The sequence below is a fragment of the Protopterus annectens genome, chromosome 16.part0 (assembly GCF_019279795.1).
Source record: "Protopterus annectens isolate FY-2018-M chromosome 16.part0, PAN1.0, whole genome shotgun sequence".
NCBI classification, from domain to species: Eukaryota; Metazoa; Chordata; order Ceratodontiformes; family Protopteridae; genus Protopterus; species Protopterus annectens.
The window spans coordinates 387,728,316-387,747,522 of NC_056750.1; the positions used below are offsets into that span (position 1 = coordinate 387,728,316).

Sequence of the window (19,207 nt, forward strand, 5' to 3'; positions counted from 1 at the left end):
TACTGATAGGGCAAATATTAGTGATGTTTTACTGCATTTCAAGATGTTTATTAGGAAGCTCAATTGTGCTTTATTGTTTAGGAATAGAAGTGGTCATGTAGGGCCCCTGTCAAATAATAGTTTAAAAAGGCCAAGTGTGTTTGTTCCTCCAATGCACCTAAGGGTGGCCTTGTTTGAGAAGATGTATGAGTTTGAGTTTAGAGAATTTTTGAGGACTGCTGATTATGGGACTCAGGCTTCCAATTTAAACAACGTTGAGGCTGAACTGTTAAAGGTTATTCTTAATAATAAGCAACTTAGAGTGATGAAGCCTGATAAGGGGGAGGTTTGGTTATTATGGACGTGCATGACTGTATTAATAAAATGATGACTATGTTGTTTACTGACAAGTATGAAGAACTATCTCAATGAGATGAACATAGCTTTCAGGAAAGCTGATCTTGTTTTAGATGAACTGGTCTTAAATATTGTCATCACAGTGGAAGAGTTCAGTTATGTTTCTGTATCTACCCTTAAAACTCCTACCATCTTTGGCATTCCAAAGGTGCATAAGGACGTAATGAATCCACCGTTATGTCCTATAGTTGATGCTAAGGCCTCAAAAACGTACTGTTTGGTGAAATATATTGACGATCATACACAGGGCATCTTTAGAGAGAGCATTTGCATTCTTAAAGATTCATGGGATTTCTTGATGAAAATCAGGAATGTTGTGTATGATGAATCATTGGTGTTTGTCACCTTTGATGCACAAGACCACTACTCTGTTAACCCTTATGAATTAGGCGTTATATGGTTTTATGAATATTTATGTTGTTATGCAAAGATGGATGTAGATAAAGCATATGTGCTTAGATGTTTCATGGAATTGGTGTTAGAAAATAATTTATTTTTGAAAATCACATTTTTAAGCAAAAAACTGGGGTGACTGTGGGGGCTATTTGTGCCCCCAAGTTTGCAAATGCTGTGTTGGCTAATTGCGAGATTAATTTTGTTCTAAATTCTGACTTCAGGCATTTTTGGGTATTTTATGGTAGGTACCCAGATGATTTAATTTTCTTTTGGAAAGATAGTTTGGATAAGCTGAATGTCTTTTGTGAATACCTTAATGGGACTACTAATTTTTTGAAATTCACATGTGATATTCAACTGAATGAGGTGAATTTTTTTAGATGTCACCATTAGGAAGAATATTAAGGAAAAGGTTTTTGAATCCAATATTTTTAGGAAGCCTGCCTACTCTGACACCCTGCTCCATTATAGTAGTATGCACCCTCATTATAAAAAAAAAGTCCTTAGTCAAGGGTCAATATGTACACTTGGCAAGGATGATTTCAGATGAGGCTGAATTCAGGAAAGAGTGTGAGGTACTCAAATCTATGCTTATTGTAAGGGGGTACCCAGAGGAGTTTGTGGTAGAAATTATTGCAGAAGTTTGTACAAAAAGGGCCACAGGACATTTTGTTCCCCTTCTAAAAGACGGGACTCTTAATGCACGTTGTAAAAATGGGGAAGGGGGAATTTTGAAAGAGCATTGGTGCTTACCTATAACACTGATTTTCATGGACTTACTAACATAGTGAAAAGGAATTGGAGAGTGTTCTGTCTGGATGATGAATATAGGGAGATACCCGTGGGGGAAACACCAAGGATTGTATATAAAAATGACTTTTGTTTTACAAGTCTAATAGAAAGGGGTCCATCTGGTGCTTTTGAGGGTTTCATGAGAAAATGTGGCCATTGTAGGCAATGTTCCTTTATTATGGAAGGTGATACATTTTTTGTTGATGGTTTTGGAAGAGTGAGGCTTAGAAAAAAGTGATCATGTAGCAGCAAAGGTGTGCTTTATTTAGTATTGTGTCAGGGGTGTTGTGCATTCTATGTTGGTAAAACTAAGTTAAGCTTGAGAAAGAGACTTTACCAACATGTGTATGATATTGGAAAAGGGGATGAAAGGAATGCACTATTTAAGCACATAAAAGATAATCCATAACATGAGTTTAGATTTGCTGCCATAGACCAAGTAGATCTTGGTGAAAGAGGTGGGTCCTTGTAATGAGTTCCTTGAATTTATGGAGCTTAAATGGCAGTTAAAACTTAATGCCACAGCTAGTTCAGGTCTTAATGAAGCTCTGTCATTAAGTAGCTTCCTGAAATTAAAAGCAGCATGTTTTTTTTTAAATGAGTGGTTTTAAGTTAAATGTTTAAATGCAAGGTGTTCATATATAGTTGTTTTTATGTCATATTATTTGTACTTTTATATATAATATTTTGCATGATTGTCTAACATTTGGTTGTTTGTTTAAAAACAAGGTATTTAGGTAGGGCAGCTTCTTTAATTGAAATGGAACTTCCTTGTGCTTGTTTATTTTTTGGATCTTGTTGGGGGGTGAGGGGCTTTTAATTGTATTTTGCTATATAAAAGTCATGGAATGAGTGAGGATGTTATTCTGGTGAAGTCCAGTGTTATTTGTGGATGAAAGCGCTAAATAAATAGATTTGTGGATCTAGCTTGGCTTTCTGCTTTCCTTGGATGTTTTCATAGCATTCTTTCTGTGTGTGCTTTTGGATTACCTCTTCTGGAACATACAGAACAGTGTTTGCCACTGGTACTACTCAGGCACATCGACTGCTATACAGTGAATTACAGATAGCTGGAATCACTTCTGTACTTGTAGCACAATAATGCACCACACAGTGTGCACACGTGTGTGTGTGTGTGTGTGTGTGTGTGTGTGTGTGTGTGTGTGTGTGTGTGTGTGTGTGTGTGTGTGTGTGTGTTTCAGGACATAATAAGCTTTCAAATTTTGTGCAATTCCCAAACTAATGTTTTGTGGAGAAAACTACTGTTGATGGACTTGTGAGTGACAAAGCTGGGTTAGCAATGGAAGAAGTCTTGCTTTGTGTAAATAACCCATAATTCTAGTATTCTTCATACACTGTATACTAGTGGAAGGGCCAATCTTCAGTATGCTATACTAAAAGTTATTTTAATAGGGTGGGGTGCTAGCAGGCTGTGTATAAAGGAAAAAAGAATGCTGTTGCATGCCTATTCTGATGGGTTTACTCTAGGTAGTGTGGAATTTCTTTGACAGCAGGTCAATGCTACAGTGATGCCTAAAAATGAATTTGTCTCCTACAGAACTGCTTAATCCGTGTCAGCCCAAGGGGTAGGGAAGCATTGGTCACTGATTTTGGATTGGCCAGAGAAGTTGTGGAGCTGCCAGTGAACGACCCTGAACGGAAGTTATCCCTGGTGGGATCTGCTTTCTGGATGGCCCCAGAAATGCTTCGAGGGGAGCCATATGACAGAAAGGTAGGTGCACTTTTTGCTCTCTTATGATTTAATGAAAATAACTGTTAAACTTTAACTATATCATGGCATGTTCATTCAGAAATATTGCTTGCATTCTTTGTTTCTTCTGAAATTGATATGTATAGAGGGATTCACTTATGAATCTCGAAATACTGAAATATCGAATTTCAGTATCTCAAGACCAGAATAGCAAAAGTGCAGTTATTCAAAACTGCACATTGTCAAATCTTAGTTTTCCGAATCTGCAGTAGTTGTGGTGTGATGTTCTTCGTGTTTCACTGTTGCAGTCATCACTATTGGGTTATCTGCTTGCAGTAGCCCTCAGTCAGCCTGATTATCAAAGTCTTGGGTCCTGCGTCAGTTGCTGTCTCATCTTCAGTGATGTCAGGTAGTCAGGGGTATAAAGCATGCAGCCAACACCATTACATCAATCTTTCTTGCCGTGCAGTGGCCGAAGCAGAAGCAGTTCACAAGTGCTGATGGGCCGACTCCTGAAATTTTCGTTTTCGAGTTTCAGAACTGAAGTCTTCAGCTAAAGCTAAGTACCCCATTGGGGAAACTTTTTCTTGCTCTAGACCAATGTCAGTAAAAGTCAGTAATTGTATTTCTTGTGGAAAGCAAATACCTCATAAAGATTTTCATTCGTACTGTATTCCTCGTCTAGGCCCTGACCACAGCGCATCTCACTGTCAGTTTTGTGCCTTATTTAATCCACAAACTATTTGTCATCGGTACATTTTCGCTTGTAAACATTTTGGTACTTGGTTCAATTATCCAGATATGTCTTCAGTAAGCCACCCGACTACCGACATTCCAAAAAAATGCAAAGATAAAGGCAGAGACAGGCCGCCTAGGTCCAAAGCTGCCGACGACACTTCTCCTAAGCTAGTCACCAGTTTGACGGTACTCAGTGAGGCACTTTCACAGCCCCTGATACCCGCTACTTCAGATTCGCAGACCTCTACTGAGACCAATTCAGAGTCCGGTATGCCGTGAGATGCTTCAACTGTGGAACCTGCGGATGTCTCTACCTTGGATGGGTCCGGAGCCACTGTGCAGGCACCGGCTTCTGAGGGTGTATTCATGCCTACTGACTTGCATATTAAACCGACGCCATCTTCTTCTTCTAGGCCTAAAACTCGAACCATGCCTAGGAAACCGACGCCCAGACTGCATGGTCAGGCCTCTATGCCTAAAAAACAAATGATATGAATGTCTGAAGACCTTATTACTTTAATCAGGGGAAGCCAACCTTTCCTGTCTAAGAGACCTAGGACTGAATTTGCTTATGATACTTCTGACCAGGATTCTGAAATTTCTGTTTCCTATGATGACCAGGATTTACCCTTATTTACCTATGAGGATTCTGATGCAGAGGACTCTATTCCCTCTGCTTCTCCCCCAGAGGATTTTTCTTTTGGTGAAACCTTGCATACTCTTAGGGAGCATTTTCACTGGGAAAGCCAGGATTACTCTGATTCTAAAAAGAGGCTTAAAGATGTCTTACTCCTGCCCCAACACAGGCCTTTAGCTATCCCTCCTGTGCTGGACATTGTTGATGATGCCTTTTAGGAATCTAGCTTGGCCCCTGACTCTTTACCTCCTGCTCCCAGAAAACCTGATAGATATTACAGGATTCCTGATTCTCACAAGTTCCTTTTTAAAAATCCTACTGCAGATCCTGAGACCATTTCACAGGGACCCAAGGGCATTAAGGCTACTACTGCCAAAAATCCTACACCCTCTGATAGAGATTCCAGGGTCTTGGATAGATGGGGTGGTATACACCTCTGCAACCTTGGCCATCAGAGCCTTAAATTGCCAGTTTCATATGTTAAAGTATCAGCAGCATATTATTGGATTGCTTAAACAGAAAATTATGTTGATTCCTGGTTGTGCTGAAAATAAGGATTTACAGGATTTAATGCATTCTACTGAACAGGTTAGAAAACATACTTTGCAGTGTGGTTTTGATTCACTAGAGGCATATTGCAGGGCTGCTGTCACCGGGTCTGTTATTAGAAGGCATGCTTGGCTTAAGGAGCAATCTTTGCCAGATCATTTTAAAACTAAATTGCTGGATGCTCCCTTAAATCAGGAGTGCCTGTTTGGTATCAAACCAGAAGAAGTTCTTAAAAAGATGGAGGAAAAAGCTAAATTTATGCAGACTGTTAAAGATTTCTTACAAGTGCAGCTTCCTATATTTAGTAGGCATTGGCCCACAAAAAACTGGTCCTTTCCTGCCTCTTCCAGGCCATCTCAGTTCAAACCAGAACCAGCAGAACAACCAGGCTTCAGTCCCAGGCACAGGACTAAGCATTGGGGGGGGGGGGGCTCCCACTTCCAGATCGGGGAGTAGTAAGTCTCCCACCTGTGGTAAGCTGTCTCAATGACTTAACTTTAAATCTTCCATGTACTTCTCAACTGACTGCTCCTTTAGGGGGAAAGATTGCTCTGCAAGCAAAAACCTGGAAACTCATTACCCAAGACAAATGGGTTTTAAACATAGTTTCCCAAGGATACAGATTTCACTTCCACATGTTACCAACTCCAAACGGTTGGCCAGACCTGCCCCCAAATCAGCGGGCAGAGGCTCAAAAGCAAGTACTCTCTCCCTTAAGCATAAAGGCTATTCAGACTGTACCAGTAGTGGAAAAGGGACAAGGTTTCTACACAAGACTTTTCTTGGTACCCAGAAAAGACAACTCATGGCATCCTGTCCTGGACCTGTCTATCCTAAACACCTATTTGGTGATTCCAGAATTCAAGATGCTAACTCTTCACCAGTTACTTTCCATAATAGGCAAACATGCCTCGCTGGCAGCACTGGATTTAAAGGAAGCCTACCTGCACATCCCAAATCAGGGAATCTTGCAGAAAATACCTACACTTCAAAGCAGGATGCATGCACTATCAGTTCTCTGCACTGCCCTTTGGCTTATCTACTGTACCCAGGGTATTCACAAAGTGCCTAGCTCCAGTCATTGCATTTTGCAGGCAAATAAATATTCAAATATACCCATACCTGGACGATTGTCTAATTCAGGCAGAAAGCCAAGACAAACTTCTGAATCATCTGGCATTTGTACAAAAGGTGTTAACTTGTCTGGGGTATACACCATAAAAGAAAGGAAATCACATCAGGTACCCTGTCAACAAATTATATTCCTGGGAGCAAGCTTGAACATAACTTCCCAGATGGCTTTCCTCATGCCAGAGAAACAAATTAATTTGACAACTTACTTCAAACTAGTGGCCACAAAAACCCTGCTATCTGCAAGACAAATACTCCAAACCTTGGTGTTCATGGCCTCATGCATTCTACTAATTCCATATGCAAGAATGCATATGAGGAAACTACAATGGTATCTAAAAAGCCTATGGTGTCAACATTCTCAGTAACTAGAAGCAATGATTCCTATCATACCTTGCCTAGGGTTGGAATTCCTTTGGTGGGCAGAGGCCTGCCACCAAAACAAGGGACTACCATTCACTCTGCCCCCTGCTGCCCAAACCCTAACAACAGATGCAGCAGACTATGTATGGGAGGGCTTACCTGGCAGGGAAGTGCATTCAGGGCAAATGGAACCCAACTCAAATGCACCTGCATATCAATTAAAAAAAATGTTAGCTGTACAGAATGCTCTGACAGCCTTCAAGGACCACATTCTTCCAGGACAATTAATGGTAAAGACGGACAACAACAGTGTTATGTGGTACATAAACAAGCAGGGGGTACCCATTCTTACCCCCTCTGCAGACTAGCCATGGCTCTGTGGAACACAGCCTTGAGCTACCAAGTTCATCTACAAGCTCAATTCCTGCCAGGAAAACTAAATACACTGGCAGACGAACTATGCAGAAATCTCATGGACCCACATGAGTGGAAACTGGAACCGAAGATTTTCAACATGTTGATCACCAAATGGGGGATCCTAGATATAATCCTGTTTGCCTGCCCCCAGAACTACCAATTGGACAAATTCTGCACAAGGACTCCCCACAAACAAGCTTGGAAATTGGATGCTCTGTCCTTCAGCTGGAAAAAATCTATCAGTTTATGCCTTTCCTCCTTTGCCTCTCCTCTCCAAAGTACTACTAAAGATCAAACAAGACAAACCAAGGATGATACTGATTGCACCAGACTGAACATGCCAACACTGGTACCCCCTCTTGCACAGTGTGTCACATCTGGCCCCATGGCACCTACCTTAGACCCCTACCCTGTTGTCTCAGCAGGAGAGCCAGATTCTGCACCCCCAGCTTCAAACCCTGAACCTGGCAGCCTGGCTAATTACCTAATCTCTCCATTACCATCCCTCAGTAAACAAGTGTTGGATGTTATTTTGGAGGCAAGGAGGCCTAGTACTAGAAAATCTTATGCTGAAAAATGGAAGCGATTCTGTGCCTGGAGCCAAACTCAAGGGATGGTCACAGCAGCACCCAATTTACTTCAGATTTTTCAATACTTAACTGAGATGCTTCACAAGGGCCTTTCCTTTTCCTCTGTCAAAATTCATGTTTCAGACATTTCAGCTCATTATAACATAGAACGACCCCTCTTTTCTCACCTACTGCTCAAGAAGTTCCTCAGTGGGGCCAAAAACTTAAGACCACCCAGGAGAGCCCCAACTCCAGTCTGGGACCTTAATTATGTATTGGAAAAACTCACTCTTCCTCCTTTTGAGCCAGCTGCAACTGCAGAGTTAAAATTCCTTTCTTGGAAAACAGCTTTCCTTTTAGCAATCTCTTCAGCAAGAAGGGTATCTGAATTACAGGCCCTTATGGCTTTAGAGCCTTTCATCATCTTTCATGCAGACAGGGTGTCCCTCAGGACCAATCCCTCTTTCATGCCCAAGGTGGTATCCAGTGTAGCTCTTAATCAGTCCATTCATTTGCCAACCTTCTTTTCTAATCCGCAAAACAAAGGGGAATGGATACTGCACTCCTTAGATGTGCACAGACAACTTAGATTTTACTTGGACAGGACTAAACCTCAAAGGAAATCTGAACAACTGCTGGTGGCATTTGCTGCAGGGGCAGAGGGGAAGGCTATTTCAAAGCAAACCATTTCTAAATGGATAGGCCATTGCATTCATTTCTGCTATAAGCACCATGGAAAACCTATCCCACAGGGGATTAGACCCCATTCAACCAGGGCTGCAATCTACTTCTACAGCCTTTCTCAGAGGTGTCACTACCAGAGACATCCTAGAAGCTGCTACCTGGAGTTCTGTACATACTTTCACCAAGCATTATCATTTGCCAATTTTCTCTAAATCCAGAGCTGGCTTTGCCACTGCAGTCTTGCAGGGCCTTATAGTTGCTCCTAATGCTATCTAAATTCCTCCTCCCATCCTTAGCTTTGGGATTCTACCCAAATGTGATGACTGCAACAGTGAAACACGTAGAACATAGTACAGTTGTGTACACTTACCATAAATGTAGATGTTCAAGTGTATACACTGTTGCAGTCCTGGTTACCCTCCCTCCAGCCCCCTGACTTCTTTTGGCTATACCTCTATTCTCCTCTACTATACTTAAAAGCTTTTTGGTGTATTTGCTTTTTTGTTGGAGGTATAACTTTGTGTGTATATATATATATATATATATATATATATATATATATATATATATATATATATTTAATTGCTTCCCATTAAGGGGGGCACCTGACATCTGGGGCAAGAAAAACTGATGTAATGACATTGGCTGCATGCTTTATACCCCTGACTATCTGATGTCACAGAAGATGAGACAGCAACTGATGCAGGACCCAAGACTTTTATAATCAGGCCGAATGAGGGCTACTGCAAGCAGATAGCCCAAATGTGATGATTGCAACAGTGAATACACTCGAACATCTACATTTATGGTAAGTGTACACAACTGTACATTCTGTCCATCGTTGTATGGGGTCACTTTAAGGTTTATTGATTTCTGGGTAGTAAAGACGGCGGGCAACGCGTGGTTATGTTTGGAGATTCAGGTAGGTTTGTAGTTTGTCAGGGTTTTGGGTAGAAATGTGATTTGTTTTACTTTTTTGGAAAGTTTTAGAAGTTGGTTAGGGTAGGTAGGTGAGAGTGTGTGCGTGTATAAGTGTTGAAATTGATGAGTTTTGTATATGTGTAGAATGTGTATTTCTCATGAGATAAGTATAACAGTGTGCATTGGGAGTGTAGGGCGCATTACATTAGGTTTGTATTTTTTCATGTTAGTGCAACCTCAGAGTTGGTATACATAAACAGCAGGGGTTTGGGGGAGCGGGGGGTTGCCCCCATGCTTGAATGTATGCTAGTGTTATGTGAGAAGGGTTGTTTTTGTGTTTTTATGTCGAGGAGCATTGGGTCTTCATTGTGGTCTGTTATTGTCGAGATTTTGGATGTCGGTGTTTTGATTTTTGCTTTTTGTGGAGCTTCTCTACTCTGGTCTCAAGATACCAAAATTTGATATTTCATTTTTTCGAGATTCAGAAGTGAATCCATATAGAGAGCATGTGTCAAATCAGTTGCTTATTTCTTCATAGATTTTTTACAGTTGTTCAACCATTGCTCAAGGTAGTTATAATTCATTTTTATTTGCTCACTTCATGTAGGAGTAATGTCTGTTTCCTGACATTCTAGAGTGATTTCACCTGTCCACAAATGAGACAGTTTTACCTCATATTAACTGATCACCCTTTGTCCGAGGTGGAGTTACCTTGGAATAAGAATGAAAAAGTACAGGCAATGAGATGGAAAAGCCATCACACCCACACAGAGGATGCAGGGAGGCTTTTTCCTTGTTAAAAAATAATGATTTCATGGAATCTTACCATTTGGTGTGTTTATTCATAAGCTGGCAGGCTCAAATGCATATGTTTTGTTCAAACTGGTACTTGAACTATCACAAAGAGTTTAAACCAGGGAGTTGAGATATGAATAGTCTAGTTTCAGGGACTTGTATTGGTGCCAAAGAGAACTGCTGGAGTGAATTATATACAGAGTAACACCTAGGTTTACATTTTTTCCTGGCTATATAGGAGGTATCAATACTTCATTTGACTTACCAGTATGGGACCTAAGGCAATAAGTTAAATAGCAAAGCATGTTTACAGTTCCAATGGAAAAGAACTTTTAAAAATGGATTACTCATATTTTATTTGTAGTTGTGCGGCTAGTTTTGGAGGAGGTAGAGAAGATTTTATCAGACCAGCACTGCCAGCACATAAATGAGATGTGCAAAGAAATAGTATTCATGTTGAGAGTAGGCCAGTTCTTGAATGCTATGGTTTGTTGTCCTAAATGCTGTCAGACCTGAACATTTTATCACATGTCAGCAAATCCAAGCAAATTCCAAGACAATGTCTAGCTGGAAAGTTTAACATATGCACATTAGCTAAGTATTATGTAAAGCCCGTCTGTACTTTTCAGTACTGCTGATGGATATTTTAATGTCAGTTTTCTGTAGAAAGGACTTGCATATCATTTTTTTTAAAGTTTAGTCCTTTTGTTATACCAGAGTCTTAATGAAAAGAATATGCAATTGTTTGTATAGAATGTAGGGTGTTTTCATAAAGCATGTGTGTGCGTTAATGGAATACAACACCTACTCATAGGTTCATAGGTAGGTACTAGGCTATCGGCCCTGGGGCCTATACAAGCCCAGCCAAAAAGGTACCCTGGCTTTTGCCACCCAATAAAATTATTTTCCTGTGCCACTGCCGAGCAGAGCCACAGAGGTGATCCCTGGGATGAATTTCCTATTTCCCATCCAATCATCAAGATTTTTCTTGAAGAGTGCTAATGAGGAGCTTTGTTTTATATAGATAGGTAGTTTATTCCAGAGTATGGGAAGTCTCTGGGACAGGAATCTATCCCTCCGGCACGTTCTGTTTATTGTAGTAACAAGGTTTAGGTCCCTAGAGCGTGTAGCTCGGAGGGATTGGGATTTCTTTAAGTGGAGCATGTCCAACAGCTCTGGGTTTGACATAGCTTTGTATGTTAGGCAAAGCTGAAGTTTTTTGAGACGGTCTGAGTAAGGCATCTGTTTGAGGCCGGTAATCCTCTTTGTGAGGTATTTCTGTGACCTTTCCAGTTGTTGTAGATGTCTTGTGAGGTACATACTAAAAGGGGCGCTGTACTCTATAATGGGTCTAATGAGTGATGAGTAGAGGGGAACAATGACCTCTTTTTTTCTGGATGAAAAACCTTTTGTGATGAGGTGTGCCATGTTGAAGGATTTCCTGACTACTGTGGCGATGTGATTATCAAAGGAGAGACTACTGTCCACCTGTGTCCCAAGGTCTCTCATCACACTTTCAGTGTTAAGTATACTACCGCCTATGTTGTAGTTCATGGGTACAGAGTTTTTACCAAAGGGGATGGCAATGCACTTTTTGGCATTGAGCTTGAGGCCATGGCTTTGACACCAGGTATCTGTCTCAGTGAGGCCCTTTTGTAGGATGTCCACATCATTTGGAGTTTCTATTATGGCTCCTAGTTTGCAGTCATCAGCGAACTTCATTAGCCAAAGACCTTCTGTTTTATGAGACTCTTTTCTCTTACAAGATGCATTTTAAATAAGACGTAGATATTACTTCCAAACACCCACCCACCACCTGTTGAGCACATGTCACATTAACAGGTCTCACAGCACAGAATCCCATAAGAAATGCTAATAATTATGATGGCCTGAAGACTTGCACTGGGAAAGAAAAGCTGCTACTTGAGCCTCATTGCAAACCTGGTAGAGAAGCAACATACCTGTTGATGCACTGGACAAGATAAATGACGAAAAATGCCTTCCTGGCCAAAGCACTGATAGGTGGTGCCTTTATCATTTAAAACACAGTTCTGTCAGACAACTTGTGCCCCCCCCCCCCCCCCCCCACTACACTGTTCTGTGCTTCCACAAGTAGAACTAGATTCTCTAGTTTGCACAGACAGTAAGAAATAAGCCATGTCTATCTGTAGTGGCCATGTTTATTTGTCAGGTTTGCTAGCTGTCAGCCATTATGCTGTTGATCATTACATTTAACTTAATAACTAGGGGACATGCAGATTTCAAAACATCGTACATCATCCACAATATACTAAAAATGGGTAAGTGATAATTCAGGTTGATATTCTTCCTCAAACTTCTTAAAAACAGACTACCATAAATGTACTTCCTTATTAAATAATTTTTTAAATCATATGTTAAAAATCAGACTAGCAATATAAAGTCTTTAATTTAATGTGTGCCATTTTTTCAGATAGTCCAGATACTGTAATAATTCAGGAAGTTACCTAAAATGTAAGCTCAGAAGTTCATTTTCTCGTTTGTAAGGTGTGATATGAAATTTACAGCATAGTTATACAAGTCTCTCTAGGAGGTATCCCTGTAGATCTGTGTAAATAATAAATATGTTAATCCCTTTTAAAAATTTAAGAGAAGATACGGTTCCCACAAATGTGTAGGTTTGACCTGTATTTCAAGACCAGTTTTGAAGCTATGGTATTGGAAGGGAGAACATAGTATATAAATTAAATTGCACAATTTATATTTATAACACAATTCCAATTTAATGTGATAAAAATAGTATAAAGTTCATCTCAGATTTATATCACAATTCCAATTCAATGTGATAAAAATAGTATACAGTTCATCTCAGATGGTATACCTTTCATCATTTTGAGGAAGGATTTCAGCCCGAAACATCAGAGCTATGCCCATATATGTATGTCTTATGTATTTATTAGATAAGAAATGTGCAGCAATAGCCATTTTTTTGTTTTCAGAATTTATACATGCATTTAAACTCATACAGATTTTCACGGAATGTCCAGATTTTTGCCTCATATTTTTAATCTGTTTCTCATAAAATTGTGGTTTTCTGGTAAATCATTGAGGGTTGAAGTCAGAAGATAATGGCAGACTTTTGAGTTTCAGACTTCATACGATTTAGAAAATTCATGCTAATGCAAAATCTATTATTCTATCAACTTTCTAAGTTTGTAACAGCAATATTTAACAAGTGTCTGTATTTTTTGGACCTTTGTCCCCCCTCCACCATTATTTATGGCTTTGTACAGATTACTTGCTGTAAAAGGTTGAAAGGTATGGTGTAGCATTAACCATCTTCACTCCACTGACATTCTAGCAATCTACAGGGACATGTTAGGGATATCACAAGTGTTAGCCTTGACACTCATAGCAGTTCCTTAATATTATGCTATAACATGTGGAGAGGTATAGCTGGTTCTCCAAGACAGCAGAGGAGGGAACCAGCACCCTTCAGGCCTTTTTATGATACAGCCCATTTCTCTAAGATGCTGGAATCTATATATATTGTACCATTGCTGCCATCAAGGTCCCACCTGATTCACAGGGCCTGCAGTACACTAACAGAAAGGGATTCCACTCTCTGAACTGCCAGGGTATTATTTGTAGTGTCTGCGTATGACTCAGGCAGTTAGATTTCACACATTGGGCACAAATCTATTCTATGCTAATGGTTCTACATGGGAACTTCAACAGGGTCACCTGGTTGGTAGGTGCACCCATATGCCAGATAGACAGCCGTGTACCCAGAGGTAGCCTGCATGCAGACAACAAGCCACATACATACATTAAGTTATTTATGTGTTGTAGGTGATGCCAGATATGTCCTGAAGCCCAGGTTTATGATGCTAATATGCAGTCCTCAGACGGTACAGGAAATGGCCTATAGCACAGCCCATACAAAAACCCAAAATTCAGTGGGGTGGGAATCTGTGCTACTGAAGGGTCACTTCTCATGTATCAATGTCACATGGAACAGTTTAGTATAGTCTGTAAGTACGCAGCAGTACATTTATTTGTGCACTTTGTTTCATAACATGGTTTTGCACAAACAAATGGATCAGCAGGTGAACATAATCACAGGAACTGCCATAAGAGATGTAGTGGCAGTAGCAGAAGGACATGGTGGCAAGGCAGGAGAGGAGCAAGCAACAGCAGAATCACAGCAGAGAGCAGAGGTAGATGTAGTACACTGTAGCAGTGGCAAAGAGGCAACATCCGATCCATAGTTGTGGACCAGGACACAGACAACCCAAGCTCTACAGAACAGTGCATGGACTGACCATGCTGTGCATCAGACAGCACCATGCCCACACAAGTTAGAAAGTGAGCAGGGCACAGTCATAATCATTTGCACAAGTGTTTTTTTGGGGAACACATAGTGATCCTCAAGTAAACTTACTTACTGAATCAGCAAGTGGGAAAAGCAGGTTTACTGTGTTGTGTGTCAAGATAAGAAGGATTTTCCTGTTCTTCCTGCACTCAGACTTCAAGGAACACCATTTGGACTACAATGATGGACACCAGTACCACCCATACTAGTAATCATGCAAAGCATGTTTTGCTCATACGCCCTGGTGTAGCTTCAATAAATAGTGAGTGTAAGGCACAAATTCTCAGATGCAAGACTTGGGCACAAGCAGTGCATCTGATGTTTGAAACTCCAACCTATTCTTTCTTTTGCCTACTGGAGAGCCCCGGCTATGACTTACATTGAAATAAAATGATAAGGTCTTTAAACGGCCTCATTAGATTCTTCAGCTTGTTCACTTCCCATCTTACCAGTTACCTTGCTATGTATATAAAGCATGTTATACAGAGTAAAATTAGAATTAGAGATACTGTAATCTGGGTGTAGATGTCTTGTATCACAGCAGCTGTTAACACATGCTTTACTTATAATTAGCTTTCCTAGCTAGGGTGCTCTGGTCCTCTCAGCAGTCTTGCAGAATTATTCTAAGGATAATGTTTTTGCCTTCAACAGAAGGAACAGTGTTCATCATTATAAGCTATAAATATATATATATATATATATATATATATATATATATATATACATACAAACACACACACACACACACACATAGAGAGAAAGAGAGAGAGACATACACACACACACACACACACACACATATATATATATATATATATATATATATATATATATATACACTCAAAAGTGTGTGTAACTAGTAGTACAACTTTATTCAAGGTTCACCTTTGAGTTAAGTGCTGAACAGGGACAGAATGTGCTGCCTTTGATGGGTATCAGGTAAATAATTTCCACAGTTTGCATACTACAAAAAATAACAGGTGAAAGTACTTACTTCAGTAATTTACACTTTAAAATTATATGCATATGGGGGCATCCAACTCATCACCATAACAACATGGCCCTTTTTAGAGGGAGCAAGGAAGTGTAGCATTTGGCAATTCAAGGGAAAATACTTTTTAAAAAAAATTATCTACAAAAATAAGCAAGACAGTTAAATTCACACTGTCAAGAAAATGGCGGTTTAACACATGGTTCTTACCTGTAACTGTCATAACACTATCATGACTATGAGTTTTACTTTTAAGTTGATTTTTTAAAGAAATACTGTGATTGGTCAGGTCTACTTTTCTTTATCGAAATATCACAATCTCGAAAAAGTGCAATTTCGCAAAAGCCGATACACAGAATCAGAAAAAATAATAAAAACTCTAACCACTGTTTTGCAGTGAGGCAAGCCCCCCACACCTCCCCTACTTAAATATACTAACTCCGAGATCGCACTACAGTGGGGAAAAGGATATATTTCATTATCCCCACTGTAACGTGCTTCGGTGAATCATCTTTCACGAAAGTGCACTTCTGATGTAGTCCACTTTCGCTTAAGTGGGTTCGACCTTCTGTTTCTCGACAAACAGAAGGAGACCCGATTGGTCACCTGTTTAAAGGCATATCCATGTGGATGGGGATGGAAGACCTGTATATATGCAGTGGAGTACTTCATTTCTGTACAGCACTAAGTTGTTTACATCAGATTTTAATGATAAATTTTGAATGTAATGGGGTGTAGTTCCCTTCCTACTAATGTAACTATTGAAATATGATGCATCCTTAGGTGCCAACAAGTTGGACAGCTGTATCAATTTCAAAACTCTAATCTCTGCTTTATTACTGCAGAAATGTTGATGATGAACTAGTTTAAGACTCTAGTCTCACTTTTGTAACTGAAGTAGTATTGAGTGAAACAGTTCAGAGCAGTAGTATCATCTTTGTTACTGGAATGGTGCTGAATGACCCAATTATATAGGTGTAATTCTACAACTGTAACTGAAGCAGTGTTCATTGACCCAGTTATATAGGTGTAATCTTAACATTATAACTGCAGCAGTGTTCCTTGGTCCAGTTACATAGATGCAGTTTTACCATTGTAACTAGAGTGGTGTTCATTCCTCCAGTTACATAGGTGTAATCTTACCATTGTTAACTAGAGAGGTGTTTAATGACCTATTTACATAGGTGTAATCTTACAGTGGTAACTAGAGAGGTGTTTAATGACCCAGTTACATAGGTGTAATCTTACCGTTGTAACTAGAGAAGTGTTTAATGACCCAGTAACATAGGTGTAATTTAACCATTGTAGCTGGAGTGATGTTTACTGACCCAGTTACATAGGTGTAATCATACCATTGTAACTACAGTGGTGTTCATTCATCCAGTTACATAGGTGTAATCTTACCATTGTAACTAGAGAGGTGTTTAATGACCCAGTTACATAGGTGTAATTTAACCATTGTAACTGGAGTGGTGTTTACTGACCCAGTTACATAGTTGTAATCATACCATTGTAACTGGAACAATGTTTATTCATCCAGTTACATAGGTGCAATCTTACCGTTGTAACTGGAAAGGTGTTTACTGAGTCACTTACATAGGTGTAATCTTACTATTGTAACTGGAACAGTGTTTATTCATCCAGTTATATAGGTGTAATCATGCCATTGTAACTGGTGTGGTCTTTATTGACCCAGTTACATAGGTGTGATCTTACCATTTTAACAGAAGCGGTGTTCATTGTTCCATTTACATAGGTTTAATCATACCATTATAACTGGAATGGTGTTTATTCATCCAGTTACATAGGTATAATCATACCATTGTAACCGGTGCGGTGTTTATTGACACAGTTACATAGGTGTAATCATACCATTGTAACTAGAGTGGTGTTCATTCATCCAGTTACATAGGTGTAATCTTACCATTGTAACTAGAGAGGTGTTTAATGACCCAGTTACATAGGTGTAATTTAACCATTGTAACTGGAGTGTTGTTTACTGACCCAGTTACATAGGTGTAATCATAACATTGTAACTGGAATGGTGTTTATTCATCCAGTTACATAGGTGCAATCTTACCGTTGTAACTGGAAAGGTGTTTACTGAGTCAGTTACATAGGTGCAATCTTGCCATTGTTAATGGAGCCGTGTTCATTGATCCAGTTAAATAGGTGTAATCACACCATTATAACTGGAGTGGTGTTTATTTATCCAGTTACATAGGTGTAATCTTACCATTGTAACTGGAGTGGTATTCATTGATCCATGTACATAGGTGTAATCTTATTATTGTAACTGGAGTGGTATTCATTGATCCATGTACATAGGTGTAATCTTATTATTGTAACTGGAGTGGTCCTTTACTAGACAATTGCAAAGCTGTAGTGTCACCTTTGTTACTGGAGTGGTACTTGGTGAAACAGTTCCATAGTGTTTTATTACCATTGCAACTGGAGCAGTTTGGTAAAACTGGAATATGATGACATTGGACTTCTTGCCCATGTTATATTATCACTGCAACAGAAGTGGTCTGTTAAAACTGGAATATGATAACATTCCACAAAAAATTCCTTGCACAAAAGAATGTCTAGGAAGGAGTTCTGTAGTTAAAGGCCCATTAGTCTTACTTCTGTTCAGGAAGGTCATGGAAAGATAGGCATGAGAGGCTGGTAGAGTTCCTGAATGCTGTTTTTTTTTTTTTAGCAGATGGGCAATAATGCAACTTCACCCAGCAAATGGTCTTAACTGTCTAACCTTGTCCATTTCTATGACTGATTTACCACTGAGAGGGTCAAAAGAGGCACTGTGAATGTGGTGCATCTGTAAGACTTTTAACATCATACATCACAGTAGGCTGCTCACAGAATTATAGGCCACAGAAGTGGAGGTTGGAATGGTAGTGTAACTAGGAAACTGGCCAACTCACCAAATGCCGAGGCTGGCTGCCAGAGAGAGGAAATAACTGAACAAGCATTAATAACCAGGAGAATAGAGAGTTCAGTACTCATACTGGTCCTATTTAGCAAATTTATGTCTTCTTTTTCACAGGTTGTAAACCAAGATCTGCCTGTTCTGTAACAGGCATGACTGGTGTAGAATTCCTGAATGGAGCATGCTTGGCATGACTGTCTGTGCTTTGCTGGTTTGGTAGACAAGTAGAAACTGTATTTTTATCATTACTTTTAGTGCTCATCCCCCCTTCCCCTAATGGCCATCAGGCTGCTATGTCCTTTTGGTCCATTTGTTCCTTTCAACTTCTGACATTGTAGAACAGCAGGAGAAGGTGGTAGGCATGGGAATCATGGCCATCGTGCAGATGGGATTAGCACATTTTTTTGCACCATATTCTTATGTCTGCTGCAGGAAATGTAACATACTGTCACTGAGGCCGCACAAACTCAAAGAATATGGAACATTTTTAATGAACAAAGAACTGTTTTTTTTTTCTTTCTTCTCTGAGTTATACAACCTCACATTCAAGTGTAGTACAGTTCTGATACCCTGAAACCTTAACAGTAAATACAAGTAAGCTACATATGTCATATTTTAAAATCTGACTAAAGAGCACACAATAATCAGTAGTGCTCCTGCTGCACCCTATTTCCTGCATGATATTCTCATGTATAAAACTCAAGAATTATATGGGACGGAGTGTTGCAGCACTAAATGAAAGCAGAATGAATTCATGACTCCAGTAAGAAAAGTGGAAACTCATGGAGGGGTATTCAGGAACACATAACATACTATGTAATCCTGTTTCTA

At 39.7% G+C, this 19,207-nt stretch overlaps 1 protein-coding gene across 7 annotated transcripts in view; it reads left to right on the forward strand.

Annotated features, from left to right (window-relative positions):
* LOC122790699 (dual specificity testis-specific protein kinase 1-like) overlaps window positions 1-19,207 on the forward strand; it is a 1,196,153-nt gene that overhangs the window by 1,105,206 nt on the left and 71,740 nt on the right. For all 7 annotated transcript variants that reach the window (XM_044058245.1, XM_044058246.1, XM_044058247.1 and 4 more), the window contains one exon: window positions 3,143-3,316. In XM_044058245.1, coding sequence (XP_043914180.1) covers window positions 3,143-3,316 — 174 coding nt within the window. The remainder of the gene's footprint in view (window positions 1-3,142; window positions 3,317-19,207) is intronic.